Source organism: Podarcis gaigeae (assembly GCF_964106915.1).
Source record: "Podarcis gaigeae genome assembly, chromosome: 9".
Lineage (NCBI taxonomy): Eukaryota > Metazoa > Chordata > Lepidosauria > Squamata > Lacertidae > Podarcis > Podarcis gaigeae.
Genome location: NC_139685.1, coordinates 5346296 through 5365862, shown reverse-complemented (window position 1 = coordinate 5365862; position 19567 = coordinate 5346296). Strand labels below are relative to the sequence as shown.

Genomic DNA, 19567 nt, shown 5'->3' with positions numbered 1-19567 from the left:
CACAGTCTGCTTCTTAAATGGACTAGCCTGTATACCATAAGTACTGAAACTTATGTGAAATATAGGAGATTTCACCCTCCTGGTCCAGGTTCTGATCAATATACAAGGTGTTCAAGTCATAATTTTCTCCATCTTTCCAGCTCCACTTCAAATTGTTTTAGCCACCTGATGGCCACAGTACTTGGAGTGGTAACTACTGGGGCTGAATTTATGACAGCGCTATTGCAGCAATTCTTCCCAGGCCTATGCCAGCAGGTGCCCCAGATTCTGAGCTTTTCTCTTTTTAAAAAACGTATCTCGAGCCCTTCTAGAAAGAAAGTTATGAAGCATAATGCACAGGCCAGCTTCTAAGCAATTTCTGGGAGATACCCCAGACTGACTCCTCCTGCCTTTCAGTGTTTTTAGCCAATATGTGAAGTTAGAGCTGTGATTTGTTTGTTTGTTTCATAAAATTTATACAAGAATACATAAAGTATTCTTGTACTTTATTTTGAAAAAATAAACTACTAGGTTCTGCAAGACAGGTGCCCCGTTTTACTTGTACTATAGCCACATCGATTCTTTTTCAGTTAACATCATTCTGATTCCCAAAGTAATGGGCTGATGTTTTTATTTCAGTAACAAAAAGTGATATGCTGCACACAAGTATTTTGTGTTTCTCAAGTGAAAATGAATGAGGAGGCTGGTTGGTCTGAACAGGCACACTGCCATAGCAACCAATCAGCGGCCCAGCTACCACATGCCTGAATCACAGCTTTATTGCACCAAAGCCAGCAGTGACTGATGCCAATGAGATTATACAAAAAAGTCAGTATTAGAATTGAAGGATAATGGCTTAGCTATTGGTTTTGTGTCCTGTGGTTTTTCTTTATAGCCTGAAAAGTATGCCAGGTAAACCTGTAGTTATGTCCATGGATTCCACAGAAGCATGTATGTAATTTCTTCTTTAATTTCTGCTAATTTAAATGTATCCCTGTTGTGTTTCATGACTCCCCTGATTTTGTATGTGAGCTGGAACTGGTCTATGACCAAAATAATAAATTCATTCATTCAATTTCTTTTTTAATATCTAGCTTGAATATCATAGAACCAGGGTCCGCAACGCAGCACCTAGATGCCCCAGGGCCCGCTGCTCCTCAGTGAGGTGGCCCAGCTTGCAAATTATCGGAATTTGGTTAGTTAAGGGGAAAATAGGTCTAAAAATAGAGAATGCTTGGATGCCAAAATCCAGGTTTCTTTTGCTTTGTTGAAATCTGTCTCTTCACTGAAACAATACATCTTCCTTCTCTTGATAGAAAAATTGGGAATTCTGACTTCTGTATGGTTGGACTGTAGCTTAAGAACATGAGAAGCCCCTGCTGGATCAGGCCAGTGACCCATCTAGTCCAACATCATCTTCTCACAGTGGCCAGGCAGGTGCCTATGAGAAGCCCATGAAGAGGACCTCAGCACACTCTCTCTTGTTTCTAGCAGCTGGTACTCAGAAGCCCTGCTGCCTCCAACACAGCCCTTGTGGCTAACAGCCCTTGGTAGTCTTGTCTTCCATGAATTTGTTGCTTTTAAAGACATCTGAGTTGGTGGCCTTCACTGCCTCTTGTGGGAGCTAATTCTATAATTTAACTATGTGTTGTGTTAAAAGGTACTTTCTTTTTTTTTGTCTTGAATCTTCCAACATTCAGCTTCACTGGATGTGCCTCGGTTCTACCATCGTGAGAGAGAGTGAAAAACTGTTCTCTCTCCACTTCCTCCCCACCATGCATGATTTTATACACTTCTGTCATTTTGTCTCTTACTCTTTTGTCTAAACTAAAAAGCCCAAAATGTTGTAACCATCCCTCATAAGGAAGGGATGCTCTGGGTTCCTCTGTTTCGAAACACCCTTTTTGAGACGAGTCACTAGAACTGAACAAGACTTTAATTTGTCCAATTTGTCCAAAGGAACAAAAAGGAACTGAGCTAACTGCCCACCATGTTGACTGGGAGCGGCCGCCGGGACCACATAACACTGGTTCTGAGAGATCCGAGCACAATTCAAAGGGTTGGTGCTGACCTTTAAAGCCCTAAACGGCCACGGTCCTGTATACCTGAAGGAGCGTCTCCCATCGTTCAGCCCGGACACTGAGATCCAGCGCCGAGGGCCTTCTGGTGGTTCCCTCATTGCGAGAAGTAAGGTTTTACAGGGAACCAGACAGAGGGCTTCTCGGTAGTGGTGCCCACCCTGTGGAACACCCTCCCTTCAGATGTGAAGGAAATAAGTAGCTATCCTATCTTTAAAAGACATCTGAAGGCAGCCCTGTTCAGGGAAGGTTTTAATATTTAACACTGTATTGTTTTTACTACTTGATTGGGAGCTGCCCAGAGTGGCTGGGGAAACTCAGCCAGATGGGTGGGGTATAAATAAATTATTATTATTATTATTATTATTATTATTATTATTATTATGTCTCACTGAGGATCACAAGTCTCCAAGACAAAATCCAACCTTCTATGTATGTCTGCCCAATCATAACTTTTCAGGTTTTATAGCCTGACAAGACATTATAGCATCACTTCAATTAGATCAGGGTTATTATTTCTCTCGGAGAAGCTGAAACAATATGCACCCAACAAGTCACCTCTCTTTCACGCTCACAAAAGCACACTTGCCTTTTGAAAGCTAGTGTGCACACAGATTTATCAGAGCTCTTCAACCACCCAAATAAACTAATAATACCCATACTTCCTGCATTACAGATGTTCATCACTACAGAATCTATGTCAAGAGTGTGATGGCTTCTTTACACAACATGATTAATTTCCAAGACTCCTGGGTAGATCTCTAATGCAAGAGATATCAAAGCAGCAAATGCTAAATGCTGGTATTAGCCGAACTCTTCTTTGTGTGCTTTGTTTTTGCATCAGTCATGTCTGCTAAGATTTATTGAGCCCTTACGGAAGTATGCAGGATCTACAAGCAATCATTATGCACTTGGTATATTGCCACTTTGCAACCACTATCATTGCTCGGTATAATAGATTACATTAATTCTGAGTTACTTGCCATAATCTGAAGACTGCACACACAGAATAAGGAAGGGAAACATGGTGCATAACACAATACATGAAAGCAGCCAAAACCTAGAAGAAGACTTTCAGTCTGTGCAGCACTCAGTGGACACAGGGAGCCTAACGGAAACTTGAAAGGAACTTACTACAGGCTGTACCATCAGAATTGAGGGTGGGTATCTTCCTTGCCTACGAAAACAAGGGATTCCAAGTTGTTTAAGCCATATCTCCTTGTTGGACTGCCTTAGCTCCCTCACAGGCCAGCCTTGGAACAGTGACCTCCACCCACGAAAGACGGCACACATCTTTTATGAAAGGGGCAAGTGCTGTAGTGCCGCTGTGGACTAAAACTCTCATCAGTCCTGACTATTGGCTAGCTAGGGTGGATGGGAGCTGCAGTCCAAAACGCCCTGGTAGGCACCATGTATGCTGCCCATGCTTAAGTAACAAAAACCTACCCTGGACAAAGTGATTTGTGCAAAGCAAAAGGAGTTTCCAAGATGCCCCCTCATGTAACCTGATCCTGAGCTGAATGGGACTTAATGGGATAGTACCAATAGCTTAAACCTGACCTGACCCAGTAGCATATTGGTAGCCAGTGTAAGTCCCCAAGTAAGATGCTGTATGCTGGGAGTAGTTTCAGCAGCGTAGCTAGCTGTGCGGGTGCCTGGGGCAGAGCGCCCACCCTGCAGCCGGGGGCGAAGCGAGCCACCCATGGGGCGGGGCAAGCCAAAGCAGGGCTGCGTGGAGCCTTTCCACAACCTCCCCCTCAGCTGTAGGGTGGCTGAGGCGGTGGGCAGGTGCAAGCCCCGTGCTGCTCGAAAAAGCAGTGCGGAGCTTGCAGGCAGTCCACCCACCACCTCCCCCTCAGGAGAGACGTGTGGCTCAGGCACGCTGCAGGCCCCGCGGTGTGGCACCCAGGGCCCCCTGCCTCACCTAGCTATGCCTCTGGATTAGGCAGATTCATGGGGGAGAAGGCTGTCGAAGGCTACTAGCCATAAAGGCTGTGCTCTGCCTGCAAAGTTGGAGGCAGCAATGCTTCTGGAAATTACTTGAGGGGAGAGGGCTCCTGCAGTGGTGTAGGAGGGGGGCGGGAGTTATTTTTCCCAAAACACTTTTTTTGCCATTTTGTCACCCCCTCAGTGATGACACCAGGGGCAGCCCACACCCACCGCAACCCCCTTCCTACGCCACTGAGTAGTTTGTTCCCCCTTCCAGGTAACCTAGGCACCATGTTCTGCACTCACTACACCCTCTAGACCAGTGTTTCCCAACCTTGTGCCTCCAGCTGTTTTTGGACTACAATTCCCATCATCCCTTGCCACTGGTCTTGCTAGTCAGGGATGATGGGAGTTGTAGTTCAAAAACAGCTGGAGGCACAAGGTTGGGAAACAATGCTCTAGACGAACCTCCAGGATAGCTCCACATAGAGCACACTGCAGTGATCCAGCCTTGAGGATTTATGCAAACCCGCAGGTTCTTCCTCAGAAGAGATGCTTGATTAGCACTATTGAGCATGAATGCACAATAATGGAATTTGGAATTTGCCCAACATCACTTACTGGCAGCTATGATGCAAGATAGTGAGGAGACAAAAACCCAGGCTAGCTGCAAGCAAGCTGCACTCAGAGAGTGAGTGCAACTCTTGTGCAGCCCATGCAATAAGTGTCAATTAATATTGTTCTTCCCCCACCATTTATAGCTCAGCAGCAAAAGGCTTTGACTATACAGTGGTGCCTCGCAAGACGAAATTAATTCGTTCCGCGAGTTTTTTCGTCTAGCGAGTTTTTCTTCTTGCGAAGCACGGTTTCCCATAGGAATGCATTGAAAATCAATTAATGCGTTCCTATGGAGACCGCTTGCCAGGCTGGCGGTGCGGAGAAGGGCTTTTCTCCCCACCGCAAGCCTTCAGGACAGGTACGGGAACAGAGGGGAAGGCGTGCAGCGCTTCTCCTCTGTTCAAGGGGCTTGCGGTGGGAGGAGGGTTTTTCCTCCCCACCGCCAACATTCAGAACAGCATTCTGAAAGTTGGCGGTGGGAAGGAAAACCCTCCTCCCACCGCAAGTCTTCAGGACAGCCTTCCGAAGGCTGGCGCGGGGAGGAGGTCTCTCCGCCCCACCGCCAGCCTTCGGAGGAGGTCCGAGGACAGTGGGGAAGACGCGCTGCGCTTCCCCGCTGTCCCGGAGATTTCCCTATGGGCTTTCGTCTTGCGAAGGAAGCCCATAGGGAAATTCGTTTTGCGAAGCGCCTCCAAAACGGAAAACCCTTTCGTCTAGCGGGTTTTTCGTCTTGCAAGGCATTCGTCTTGCGGGGCACCACTGTACTGTCACCATAAGCCAAGCCCATTACGCTGCTCACACAGTACAGGTGGTGTTCTCATCCAGGGCCAGCCCAAGACATTTTGGCATTTGAGGCGAATCACAAAATGGCGCCCTCCCCCTGCCAGGGAAGAAGGGAGGAGCGAAGCTCTACATTGGGAGCAAGCAGGGAATAAAGATCTTCTACGTGTGATGCGTTCCTCGGAGGCCAGATCTGCTGCCTCTGTGGATCCTGCTGCCCGAGGTGGTCACCTCACCTTGCCTCACGGGAGGGCCAGCCCTCCTCTTATCCAAGTGGATAAGTGTCCACGGAATACTAACACATTGGGCAGCTTCATGAGTCACTGGCATGCAGGCCACTGACTGGACAGACATAGAGACTGACCTTCCCACTCACCTCCAGAGGTGCTCTCTTCAGAAGAGGGTTCAGACACATTGGCATGGCAGTGTGGGGAAGGTTGCATGGCTGCCGCCGCCCATGCTATGCCAGTCCTGTGGAGAAATAGAGGACTTCAATTTCCAGTGCTGCCAGTTCAGCACCTGTCAGGTTACATGTGCAGAAAAAGAAAACAAACAAAATTCTCTAGCCCCATCTTCATTAGAAACAACGATGAAGAGCCCTTAACTTCATATGCACTGCTCTTTTTTTGAACAATATTTAGGCAAAATATTTGCAAACACCATTATTTTAATGAATTGAGTTTGTAACATGTGTTTGCAAAGGATGTGTTGGGGAAAACTCTTTGCAATAAGGAAAATGGCATTTTGTGCCTTTCCCCTTCCCTAAAATATTTCTTATGGGATGAACTCTTTCAGTAAAATCTTTTGATGAGGATATATATATATCCTCATGTATATATATGGTTTTCTAAGAACAAAGAACAAATATGACCAGCTTAATCCTCACATTTCTACATGAACCTCAGCTGTGACTTGCCTTTTCAGAAAGCAGATTTGACCCATTAATGTGCCATGTTTGCTAGTGTGACTTACTTGTTTTTGATACTGACTCTCCTCTAATGAGGAGATGCAGGGTATACTCTAAGGCAGGCATGGCCAAACCTGGCCCTCCAGATGTTTTGGGACTACAACTCCCATCATCCCTAGCTAACAGGACCAGTGGTCAGGGATGATGGGAGTTGTAGTCCCAAAACATCTGGAGGGCCAGGTTTGGCCATGCTTGCTCTAAGGAGATAAAACCCAAGTTTTCTGGTCCCAGGTTCTACTCGAGGCCTTTAAATGTGTGGTTGTTACATCAAAAGAGATCTGGTGGATCAGACAGAGGCGCCACTTTGTCTGGCCGCCTTTTTCCAAGAGAGCTGCCTACACAAAAGGGCGGGGAAACAAATGCCCTGCTCTCTGTTCTCTGTTTCTAGCATGTGCTGATCAGCCTTTTAACACCACTGCAAATGACACGCCTCTTTAATCATCTCCCTTTCAAGTCTTCTAACTTAGAGGCTATCAGCACATCCTGTGGCTGTGGCAGTGGATCTTGTAAGTCAATTATACATTACATAAAATTCACCGCCACAGGATGTGGTGGCCCCTGGCTTTAAAAGAGGATGAGACAACTCATGAGCTTGCCTTGATTATTTAATATTTTATAGACCGCATTCCTATGGTCCCTGGAAGAGTGTCCCAGGGGTCATTGAATGCTCAAGACCTGCCTCTTTGAGAGGGTGATCCGACTGTGTAGGGTCTCTCCCCACTGCCTCAGAAACCTCAGTGGCCCTTGCCTCACTAACACCAGAGCTCTGACATCAATAGAAACAAAAGCTGAGCGTCTCAGGAAGCGTATTGGGGGAAGGTTTGAATCTGAAGGATCCAAAACCTCCCCACTCAACCCAGCACACTCTCAAAACCAGGGCAAATATATACAAGCCCAGGATATGGCATATATATTTTGGAAACCGTGGGAGAGAGACATTCCTAAAGAAAACAACAACAGGGCAGTTCCACACTAAACATTTAAAGCACATGTAATACACATTGATAGTACATGACTCCCCCCCCCATATAATCCTGGGGACTGTAGTTTGTTAAGGATACTGAATTGTAGCTCTGTGGGGGAGAACTACAATTCCCAGGAATCTTTGGCAGAAGTTGTGTGCTTTAAGTGTGTGGTATGATCTGCCCCCAGAAAGAAATAAAATAAGGGGAAATGCCATTCCTCCTTTTCTTCCACCTTGCGCCTGGCAAGGGTTTGCATCGTCTGATGCTGGCGCTCTCGCAACCCCCTGGTAGGATTGCTCTGCCAACTAATTGATGTATTCCAAGCCCTCTCCCACAATTTTGTCAGTTCCGACCTCAACAAAATAAATGGTTGAAGTGTTGCTTCTGAAAGTCTTCAAAGATCATGCAAAAGTGCACTTAGGTCTATGGGAAATCTTCCAATTATAATTTCTCTGTGACAGTCTAAGTACAAATTAATCTAAAATGCCTTGTGTATTGCACTAGAAATTATTCCATTAGAAGTCCAAAGTGATTTTCTCCATGATCCCAATGAGAATGTTCAGCTCTTGTAATCAACATCCTCTGTTTTATTTCAACATTTGATTTGTATGCTATGTTTAAGCCTGCAAATCAGGGGTGGGGAACCTTAGTCCAGGGGCTGAATTCAACCCTCCAGGCCTTTCTAGGCCACAACCCCCCTGCCCAAGCCACACCCTTCGCCATTCCTGCTCCACACCCTGCTTAGATTCCCCCCCCCCATTTGGACTGTGTCTTTGAATGCCTCTTCCTTGCCTGCACAAAGATGGGGAACAGTGGGTGGGTGTGACCCTCTGACTTTTGCATGGGTGAAATGTTGCCTGCTGTACATCCATTGATCCCCTGGCTTTTGCCCCTGCCTACCTCATACCACCCCCACCCCCTGTGCATGCAGCCCTCAGATTGAAAAATGTTTCCCACCCATGCTGTAAAAAAAAAAAAAAAAAGGATACAAGACAGCTAGAAGCTGTCCTCAAGCAACAAAGTCTGATAATTCCTATTGTTACACACATTTTTGTTTATCTCTTGCATGTTTGCACGTACCTCTCAAGGATTTCTAGAAATAATACAGTACTGATAGTTTCTGGCAATATGCTGGCAACTGAATCACAAGTTGTGATACTATGTCATTTAGAAGCTCAAATAACAGAGGCAACTTTCAAATCACCTCAGACATTAATATTCTTCAGTGAGGGCAGTTTGCATACTGAGGTGCGAACCAGTTAGGGTGACATAGACACATGGGTGTATTGAGCCTTAGGTATCAATTATGCACTCGGTTGTCTTACACAGAGTTTTTACTAATCCTGTGCAGATGACTACAGTGTGGCTGTTATGTACTGAAGTTCTCACCCTGGGCCAGCAGGGGGATACTGTAGATAGTTATGCAAATGAAGGATTGAAAGTGACGTTCAGTGATTGGATAGTTTTAGAAAGTTGCTACAGTAACGTTGTACTGGAGCTCTATATAAGCAGGCTGACTGAGGAGCCCTTCAGCTCACTTCTGTTCTGGTCTCTGAATAAACAAGAGCTGTTTGAAGAATCGCTGTGTCGTCTGATATGTTCACCCACAACTTAACAGTGGCAATCTTCAATATGTGGAAGATGAAGCATGATTATTCACCACCCATTGTTCAGAGCTCCTTCACGGTGCCTGTGCACACTTCTACTCAGATTGCACAGACACAGCCTACAGTTTGTGTGCATGAAGGCTGTCTGCAGAAGACCTGGACAATGTATGAAGTTTGGGAATAGGTCCAGGAGTTGCAACCGTGTAGTCGAAAAACAAAATATATGTTTTCAGATTATTTGCAACAAGTGGTAATGCCATCCGGAGTGCCTATTTCCATCTCTGCTTGGTTTGCTGCCTCCATTGCCCCTTAGACGATTACTTGGTCAATGTACTCCATACTCTGGTGACATCCAGATTGGAGTATTGTAATGCACTACCCTTGAACACAATTCAGAAACTTCCTGTGGTGAAAAATGTAGCAGGCAGGCTGAAGGGGGAGATGACTTCAACCAGTTACTTTTGCTTCAGACAAGAATGGAATCTAAAAGGATGTCACATAGAGGGAGAAAGGTTGTTTTCTGCTGCTCCAGAGAAGCGGACACGGAGCAATGGATCCAAACTACGAGAAAGAAGATTCCACCTAAACATTAGGAAGAACTTCCTGACAGTAAGAGCTGTTCGACAGTGGAATTTGCTGCCAAGGAGTGTGGTGGAGTCTCCTTCTTTGGAGGTCTTTAAGCAGAGGCTTGACAACCAGATGTCAGGAGTGCTCTGATGGTGTTTCCTGCTTGGCAGGGGGTTGGACTCGATGGCCCTTGTGGTCTCTTCCAACTCTATGATTCTATGATTCTATTCTATGAAAGTAGCGTTTTCCTATACTAATAGTTTAGGGACTTTTAGCATCTTGTAACCAAGCTACATTTTACAGCCTGCAGAACCTTGCTTACTGCTGTATGGAAAAGTATGTGAATATGATCTTTGGGGAGTTTGTAAGTAAACTATTTTATAACTTACCAAATGTGTGGTCTTCTTCTATGCTAGGGGAAGAAGGAAATTTGGAAGGAGATTTTAATGTGGAATACTTTGGAATTAACTGAAAGGGGCACCTTTTAAGGATTTAAAGCCTGTATTTCCACACTTCTATTTACCGGTACTGCATGTTTTGCCAAAGAGCACAGGAGCTGACTAATGAGTTCTTTGTCATGTGACTGTGTGTTATTGTATTGGGAGATATTTAGTAGGGCCAGTTCTGGAGTTGCTTCTATTACCTGTTTTGTTATTTTGCAGATCTATTGTAAAACTGATATCCTGAAGGATTGAATTTTGGAGCCAATTGTTCAAATTCATACGAATGGCCAATTGATAAAGACGGACTCCCGCCTCATTCACTCTGTTGTTCTTAGATCTTCTTGATGTAAAAGAGATTAAATCAGATTTTGGGTAGGGGGGAGATACCCACCACTTGGCCTTAATTATCCCATCCCAGTTGGCGGCTGTACGTGCATTAAAGTCACCACCCATTATCGATGGAATATTAGGGTACATAACATAGCATGCCAATAAATGATCTTCCAGAAAATCCCATCTATAATGGAGGTCTGATATAAGACCACCTGGAGGAAGATAAACATTGGTGATTAATAGTGAGAATTTTTCGCTTGAAATCAGACCTGTAAAAGCAAAAGGAGGAAAAGTCTGAACTAGCGAGAGTTTAGCTCTCATTTTAAGCGATATGGCGATTGCAAGACCACCTCTGGACCGGCCAGCTTTCTGGGAGGGGCTAGCTGGAAGTGATATCAGTTCAAAGCCATTTATATCTATTTTATCTTCTTCCCAAGTTTCTTGCAAAAGGATTATCTGAAAAGAGTTTATATAGGACAGAAATTCGGGATCTAATCTTTTCCTTTTCCAGCCAGCAATGTTCCAACTTAGGACTGCTAGCTGGGGACTTCTGTGTTGTTCTTTTAACAGTCAAAATGGAGGAGGGGCGAACTCTCTGTTAAAGACAGAAGATGTAACAAAAAAATCAGTTATTTTACTTTGGGAAGATGGTAACTGTGAGGAGCCCTCCAAATTAAAATTTTTAACAATTTGGTTCGACTGTTGACACACCGTGGATGATCCACTGAAAGTAGATCCCTGAACAGGAAGTCTCTTCATTTCGAAATTCTTGGTACAACTTGACAGAGCAATACCCAGGGAGGGAGAAGTTAAGTCCGTTGGAGGAAACCCTCTCGCAGATTTATCATCAGACATTAGGATGATTTTATTGATGCGTCCCATCGGGTCTTCAATCGTTTCCGACGGTGGGTCCTGAGGTGTAACATTCACATTTTCCTTTGAAGAAGGTAATTGAGGGGGCATCACGGGGGCGGGAATTGCGGAAGGCTCTCTCAGGGGCATCACTTGTGGACTACTTCTATATCTGGTCGAAATTGGAGAAGATTCTAGCTCTGGCATAGAAGAGTGAGTTAAAGAGGGATTTGAGTCAAGCAGGGAAATCAGAATTTCGTCCTTAGGTATGTTGGTTGATGAATGTAGATGAAGGTTCAGTGAGGATGGCCGAGCCTGGTCGTCTCATGATATAGCGCACGGGGCAGAAACAACTTGAAGATTTGAGTCTTGCCGGATGGTTTTTGTTTTCAGAGTGGGGCTTAGCTGAAGAAGGTCAACCACTTCAGTCCGGTGAGCCCAAGTGGAGTTATTTGAAACATCGTTAGTATCTTCCCCTCTATGTTGGACTTGCAAAAGCTGAGATTTAAGCATGTCAAATCTTTGCATCATCACTGACTGTTCTTTCGGAGGGAGGGCTCTGAACGAATCAATAAGTTCCCTTTCGTCAAGGGCAGTCTGCAGATTTTCGTCCTCATATATGGCTGTTTGAGAGGGTATCGAGTTTGGTCAAGGATGGCACGCTGCAGAGTCATCGCAGTGGGGCCTGACAGTATTTTGAGGTAAGGCAGAGTCTCTTGTCCTAATGTCCTCACTGCCAGGGCACCTATTTAGAAGGGGTTTGATCTTGCTATCTGCAAAAACCCTCGTTGCTACGATGTCGGCCATGGACAAGAGCGCTTTCCTCCTAACTATAATAGATGGTATCTTTTCAGAGTGGAACGCAAGTATCACCTTCAAGAAGTTGTTCTGCCGGAGAAGGGGCATCACAGCATATAGGTCAATCTGATGTTTCTTAATTTTTAAAAGTTTGCTTAAACAGTCTTTAGCCCCTTCTAGCGTTGACCATCTTCCTATTTCTGACCTGACAGACAGGCAGCTTTTCTTGGGTTGCAGAGTTAATGTCTGATTATTCAATTGGGAATTTAAGATATATTTAATTTTGGTCTCCTTTATTTTATCTGAATTGGGATTGAGGCAATAAGTTTTTGACCTCACAAACTGAAGATTGTGTTGTTGATTCAAGTTTTTCGATTTTCAGCAGGATATTCGATAATTGTGAAGATACCTCATCCAGCCTTTTAAAAATACAGTGAAGGGTCTTAATTACTAACTGTAACTGCTCACAACTGGGGAACTCCCCCATATCAGATGTTAAACCATCTTCCTGTGATGAGAGTTTTTATTTCGTATTCTCCTTTACAGGCTTTACTTTTGAAAAATTTCGAGTCATCGGAATTGGAGTAGCTTCTAAATCAATTAGAGGTAGGAAGCGATTTTGGGTTTCCACTGCAAGGCAATGCTCGGCATGGTCATTCCCTCCTCTATTCCGATGTGGCACCAACCTTGATAGTTTTGGTTTGGGGGATGATAGGGGCTCGTCAAAGTCTCTCAAACGTTTTTTCTGACCCATACTTTCCTCAGGCCAGGGATTATACGATTCTTAAAATAACAAACACTTGACACACAATTAAGATAATGGCGTTCTCACGTATTTTGGAGCATTCCCACCATATGTGGAGTTATGTGCCCTTGGCGGTGCAGCCTCCCCAGCACCTAGGTGAAGTTCCTGGATGTATCATCGCTAGCTTACATGGTGTTAGGTATCACCTGTAGATGTCTTTATATTGTTAACCATGCCATGTTCTTCAGATGAAGAGCAGTATAGAAATGTAATTAATTAATTGCACTTTCATCCAGTATTTTCTGTTTCACTGCAACTGGTATATTTTGTACAAGTCTTTCTTTCAGTTCATTGCTGATGAGGAAATAAACATATTTTTTACATATATTGTACAATGCACATATATCCCTCAACTATTTATTTACAAATCAGTTGCCTTCCTTTCAAAGTTAATGACGTTCCAGATGGATAGCTCTGTTAGTCTTTCGCAGCAAAGAATCTTACGGAATTTTAAACACAAATGAAATGCAGTGGCTAATGCCCTTTCAAAAACCATCTACAGTTGCATGTCTACTCAGAAGTAAGCCCCAATGAATTAAATTGGGTTTACTACCAGATAGGGATAGAAGGATCTGTCAATTTCTGCTCTCAATTTCTGTTTCCCATTTTTCAAATATTAAATTCGGTTTTCCTTATTTCTGCAACCATTTTTTAAAAAATCCTAATGAAATGCCTTCATAATTTTAGAGTGAATTTCTCCTAAGAACACATTTTTGTATGCAGTTTTGACTAATGTACACATTTTTGCAAGTGTTTTCTACCTTTATAATGCAATTTGTACCTTGTTTACACTAATATATTCAAATTTATGTACATGTTTACCTAATTTGTGATTTTTTTGTAAATACTGGTTGGTTGGAAAACTGCACTGCAAAATTCAGGTACTGTAAGTGCAAAAACGGCTATGTTTCACTTCTCATGTTGTTTTGGAAACTGCAAATTTGACAAATTCAGCTTAATTTAACTCTCAACTGAATCAAATTTCTTCCCCAGCCTCACCAGCTTGATTTTACACACCGACCTTATTTCTCTCACTCAGGCATTAAGGAAGGATGTTTCCTTGTCATAGCTGTCAACTTTTCCCTTTTCTTGCGAGGAATCCTATTCGGAATAAGGGAATTTCCCTTAAAAAAGGGAAAACATTGACAGCTATGTTCCTTGTACGTTGATAACTTATATTATGTGAATTGCCTTTTTCATTTTCATTTTTTTTGAAAGATGAGACGTGGAATAAGTTATGTGATACACCCAGTAGTGATGGATTTTCTTTTTATGAGTTTAATAAAAGACAGTCATTTCTAATTTTTCTACCATAAAATATTCAGTATTATTCAACCATATTTCACAGTCATAGACTGAATTGACAACTTGTCTGTCTTCCTCTAGTTTCTTTATCCATTCTGAAGGAGACCCGGTTATCAAATAAAAATATTCTAGATGACTATGATACAAAACATAATTGTTCCCTTTCAGAATGATGTAGGTGATGATAAAAATCCCCTGCAGTGGAGCAACAGGAAGTGTTCTGCATGAACTGTGTGTTCCTTCGTTTTGCATTATTCAATGCTTTTGATCTGCCAGTTTCAATTACAAAGAGATTAGCATTTTATACAAGATAATGACCTCACCCTTCAGATGTAGCAACTGGTGTAATTTCAACAATATAGTTCACTGCTTAACACTTTCTTGAGCCACCACCTGTCTAGGTTGATGCTATAAGGTCTCATTTGATAGTGAGAGATTTGGAGATTGTTCTGTTTACAAATAACGAGCAGAGCCAGGGCTGAGCCGAGACATTTTGCTGCCTAAAACAAAGGACAAGATGGCACACCTCCCAGATTTAAATACAAATGCAGATCAATCTGACAGTTGAATATAATATAATATAATTCTATCCAGATACAATCTACCTGAGTTTAATACTCTCAAATTGTGGAGCCCTGATAAAGTTCGGGAATGGATCTTAGAAAAAGACGCCTTTTGTGGACTCCACCAAGATAAAAAACTCTGGGTTTTCCTACTGGTTCCCCCGAGTAAAAGCAGTCAAAATCTGTGCCAACTACTTGGTGGAGATCACTGATCCCACCCTTCGGAGAGCTTTCACTATGGCACGGTTTCAAACATTGCCAACTGCTTATCTGACCGGTAGATACACAAAAACCCCAGTAGAACATCGTTTATGTCCTTGCCCTATGAAAATTAAAGAGGATCTTACACATTACTTCCTCTATTGCCCCATTTACTCGGGCTTCAGAGACGCATTGCTGCAAATTATACCCAACTCTATAACCAGTCCTGAAGATAGAGTAAAAATTTTGCTAGTTGATGCAAACCCACGCATTACCCATGTGGTAGCGGTTTTTGTGATGAAGGCCATGAAAGCTAGGGAAAGATTTATGGACGACAATGTAAAGACCCCTTCATCGTCTGTTTAACTCGCTGCTCGTTTTCCCTCCTTTTCTATTTTGTGGGAAGAAGGTTTTGTTGGCATAGTATGTAATGAATTTTAATATCTTTAACTATTGTAGTGTTGATTTTTGTGCACAGGCATGGTCCTCACAATAAACGGATTTTGACTTTGACTATAATTTCAATTTCACCACACTTGAGATCAACAAGTTAACTTAGGGACACGGGGCAGGTTGTGTGGCACACCCATGACTGTCTTCCAACAGAGGGACATGGCTAGGGGGCCCAGGAGGAATGGAGCCCCAGCATCCACCACAAGATCCGCCCTCCCCAGCATTCAGCACTTGAAGAGGCTGACTCAGTCTTTGTAATTGTAGGGTCATAGCTGAGCACACCAGAGTAGAAGCATTCTAAAAGCAGATGCAAAATTGCATCAGATTCTCCATTTGTGCGTGGGATCCTTAGCCAAACCCCGACTGCTTGCAGTCCAGATAAAACCAAGCTCTAAAATGCCCCACTCTCTATCTTTTAATTCACACTGCAAACCCTTCCACTAGTTGAAAGGTGGCATTTTCTAAAGGGATTTTCAGTCATTCAGGAAACAACAACGGTTAATCCCTATTAGCAAGAAATGAAAGATAGCAGCCAGAAATCTTAAGGGCTTTTTTCCCCTGGAGGTGCTCATTGGTGCACAGTACTGGCACCTCCCCCCCCCAAAAAAAAAATCTTGTGCTGCTAGTGCCACCACCTTCCATTCTTTGGCTGGGGCAAACCATAGAGGTGAGCATGGGCAGTGTGGCTGGAAGAAGGGGAAGGGAGAAGGAAAAAGGAAAAGGGCAGAATGCTGGGTGGGTGTGAACAGCAGATGGAGCAAGATGGGGGGAAGGTTGAGGAAGGGGGAGGGGCATGCAAAGTGGGAGGGGAGAGAGAGAGAGAGAGAGAGAGAGAGAGAGAGAGAGAGAGAGAAGGGGGGTGGAGAGGATCATGGCAAACACTGGCACCTTTTTTCCTAGAAAAAAGCAGTGCTTAACATCACGTACTCAACACAGTATGTACCGTATATACTCGGGTATAAGCCGACTTTTTCAGCACATTTTGTATGCTGAAAAAGCCCCCCTTGGCTTACACTTGAGTGAGGCGGGCGGCGGCAGCAGCGGAGGGACGAGTGGCCCGAGTGGAGGGACGAGTGCCTTTGCCGCTGTCGGAGGAATGAGCTGCTTGTTCTTCCTCAGCCACTGCCGCCACCACCAGGATTGTGGTGTGGTGAACCGGCTTATACTCAAGTCAATCCGTTTTCCCAGTTTTTTGTGCTAAAATTAGGTGCCTCAGCTTATATTCTCGTCGGCTTATACTCAGGTATATACGGTACTTGTTATCTGAACCTTGGAAACTCCAGTAATATGGTAGGCCTGCATAAGCACACTACTCTGCCCCAACACTAGGAATTATCCTAATATTGTATCTGGTTTGAGTGGATCACACGCGCCACCTTGGCCCTGCGATTGAGCATGTTGCACAATGTCAGCACGCCCCGGGACGGGCTCTCATGACATCAGCACACCCCAATGTCCAATCCTTGTTCAAAGCCAACAAACTTTTCTCTATCCACTTCCTTTATGCCATGCATAATTTTATAAACTTCTATCATGTCATCTCTTACTTGCCTATTCTCCAAACTAAAACATCCCGAATGCTGCAACCTTTCCTCCTTCCATTCCCTTGATCATTTGGGTTGCCCTTTTCTGAACCTTTTTCAACTCTGCCTGAAATATACTCGGAGTCGAGTGCGGATTTCCTGCTCTTTATTCAGCTCATAGTAGTGAGGAGGAATCCTTTTTGATGTGAGGTGATGTGAACCATACATATTACATGCAGGTCCAGCTATGCAAACACTCGTTATATGAACTTTCAATTATCTGCACGTGAAGGATCTTTACTCTGAGGTCACTAAATGAATGTCTGATTCAAATATCCAAACAGCAGGACCTGCATGTATACAGATCACAAGAAGTTGTTCAGCGCCCTGAGTGAAGGCAATCTACGGAACTGTGGTCGGTGAAAATAAAATGAAAGGAGAGAATATTTTTTTAATCATTTGGGGGTTAACCATTCCGGGTTTGGGAATGCACTGGGATTTTCCCAATTAAGAATGGAAATTGTCAGCTCACTATACAAACACTCACCTTATGAACTGTTTCTCATGAACAGATTAGGTTCACCTAGCGGGACCTGCTTGTATTCCAAATGCAGTCACACCATAGATTTGTATAATGCCATGGTATTGACAGACATACAGTGGTGCCTCGCAAGATGAAATTAATTCGTTCCGCAAGTTTTTTCTTCTTGTGAGTTTTTCGTCTTGCGAAGCACGGTTTCCCATAGGAATGCATTGAAAATCAATCAATGCGTTGCTATGGAGACCGTCCGGGGACAGAGGGGAAGCGCCGAGCGCCTTCCCCTCTGTCCCCGTACCTGTTTTAAAGCAAGGGAAGGGGCAGCGGGGAGAATCGCTTCTCCCCGTTGCCGCCCCTTGGTTCAAAAGGGGTCCGGGGAGAGAGGAGAAGGCGCGCTGCGCTTCCCTGCTATCCCCAGAGCTTGCGGGGCAAGCTTCGTTTTGCGACGCAAGCCCATAGGGAGATGCGTCTTGCGAAGCGGCTAAGAAAACGAAAAACTCCTTTGTCTAGCGAGTTTTTCATCTTCCGAGGCGTTCGTCTTGCGGGGCACCACTGTATTTCCCATTCCTTTCCTAATGATCTGTCCTTATCACAGCTGCTGCACACGGGGTCTACATCTTCATCAAGCTATGACCCAAAGGTCTCGTACCTGATCTGGCCTGGCCTGAGCATGTTTGTGAAATTAAGATTTTTTTTTGTGCCAGCATGCATCACTTTACACCTGCTTACACTGAGCTGCATTTGCCATTTTTATCACCCATTCACTCAGTTTTGGAGAGGTTCTTTGGGAGGCCTTCACAGTCTCTCTTTTATTTGTTGGAATCATGCTGCCATTGGTTTGGCTGCTGTCTGTACCGGTTTGACTGATTTTATTGATGTGATTAATCTGCCTTGTTTTCATGATTTGATTCATTTTATTTTGTATTTTTCTTTGTATTACTGCTGCTAGCTACTTTGAACACCACTTGGTGGCAATAAAACAAAGTAGTGCCTTCCCTCAAGTCCCATCCTAGCCAGAAGGATATTATGTTATGATACTGAATTCTGTTGATACAACAGATACTCAACAGGGCTTCAATCTCCTTTGCTTATTGCCTGGTCAGGTGATTTACTAGGGCAACAATGGTCCACTGGGGTAACAAAAATCAGAGTAAAAACCAAATTGGAATGGATCTAAATTTAGGGCAGCCATAAATCTGGGAATCGGGCTGCGAAATGGCATTCGGGCAGATTTTTGCTGAATCTGCAAAATGTCCAGGAAAACCCAGATGTATGGCAGGTAGGGCAATTTTTGTTTAATTTTTTTTTTTAATGTGGCCACCCTATCTAAATAATCAGTTTCACCGAACTATTGCTGAAGTTGTGACTCATCCACAAATGACAATCAAATCCTAGATTGGTCCCTTACCTTTCCCGCCCCGACCTGGCCACAGTGATCCATGCGACGGTCATCTCCAGGCTTGACTACTGTAATTCGCTCTATGCGGGGCTGCCCTTGAAGCTGTCCCAGAAACTCCAGCGGGTACAGAATGCTGCAGTGAGGCTCCTCACGGGGTCTCTGCCATGGGTGCATATTCACCCAGTGCTTTTCAAGCTGCACTGGCTCCCGGTGGAGTACAGGGTCAGGTTCAAGGTGCTGCTTTTGACCTTTAAAGCCCTTCACGGCCTAGGACCCTCGTACCTACGGGACCGCCTCTCCCGGTATGCCCCACGGAGAGCCTCAAGGTCCATAAATAGCAACACCCTAGTGGTCCCGGGCCCTAAGGAAGTTAGATTGGCTTCAACCAGAGCCAGGGCCTTTTCAACTCTGGCTCCGGCCTGGTGGAACGCTCTGCCTCATGAGACCAGGGCCCTGCAGGATCTGATTTCTTTCCGCAGGGCCTGTAAGACAGAGTTGTTCCGCCTGGCCTTTGGCTTGGAGCCAATTTGATTCCCTCCCTCCCTCCCTCTCTCTCTCTCTCTCTTTTTCCCTCCTCTTTCTTTCTTTTCCTTCTCCTGCGATGAGGCTACATTTTAATATTTTAATGTTCCATTATTTTAATGTTGTATTTTATTTTTGTTTTTAAGTTGTAATCATTCATTTTGTTTTTATTATTGCTTGTAAGCCGCTCTGAGCCCGGCCTTGGCTGGGGAGGGCGGGGTATAAATAAAAAATTATTATTATTATTATTAGATGGCAGATATTTTTTCATTGCTCAACCTACACTAATATGCAGCACCCCACCTTTTGTTAATCCATTGTAGTTTGAGGCCTGCTGAGGAA

At 44.2% G+C, this 19567-nt stretch overlaps 1 protein-coding gene across 4 annotated transcripts in view; it reads right to left on the bottom strand.

Moving 5' to 3' along the window:
* Positions 1-19567, bottom strand: part of PPP2R2C (protein phosphatase 2 regulatory subunit Bgamma) — a 56315-nt gene that overhangs the window by 27742 nt on the left and 9006 nt on the right. Inside the window, exon 2 of one of the 4 annotated variants that reach the window (XM_083698379.1) lies at positions 5761-5844. The exons of 1 other annotated variant lie outside the window; for it this stretch is intronic. In XM_083698379.1, coding sequence (XP_083554505.1) covers positions 5761-5844 — 84 coding nt within the window. Of the gene's footprint in view, positions 1-5748; positions 5856-19567 lie in introns of all 4 variants that reach the window. 2 more of the 4 variants (XM_083698376.1, XM_083698378.1) reach the window with 2 other exon arrangements.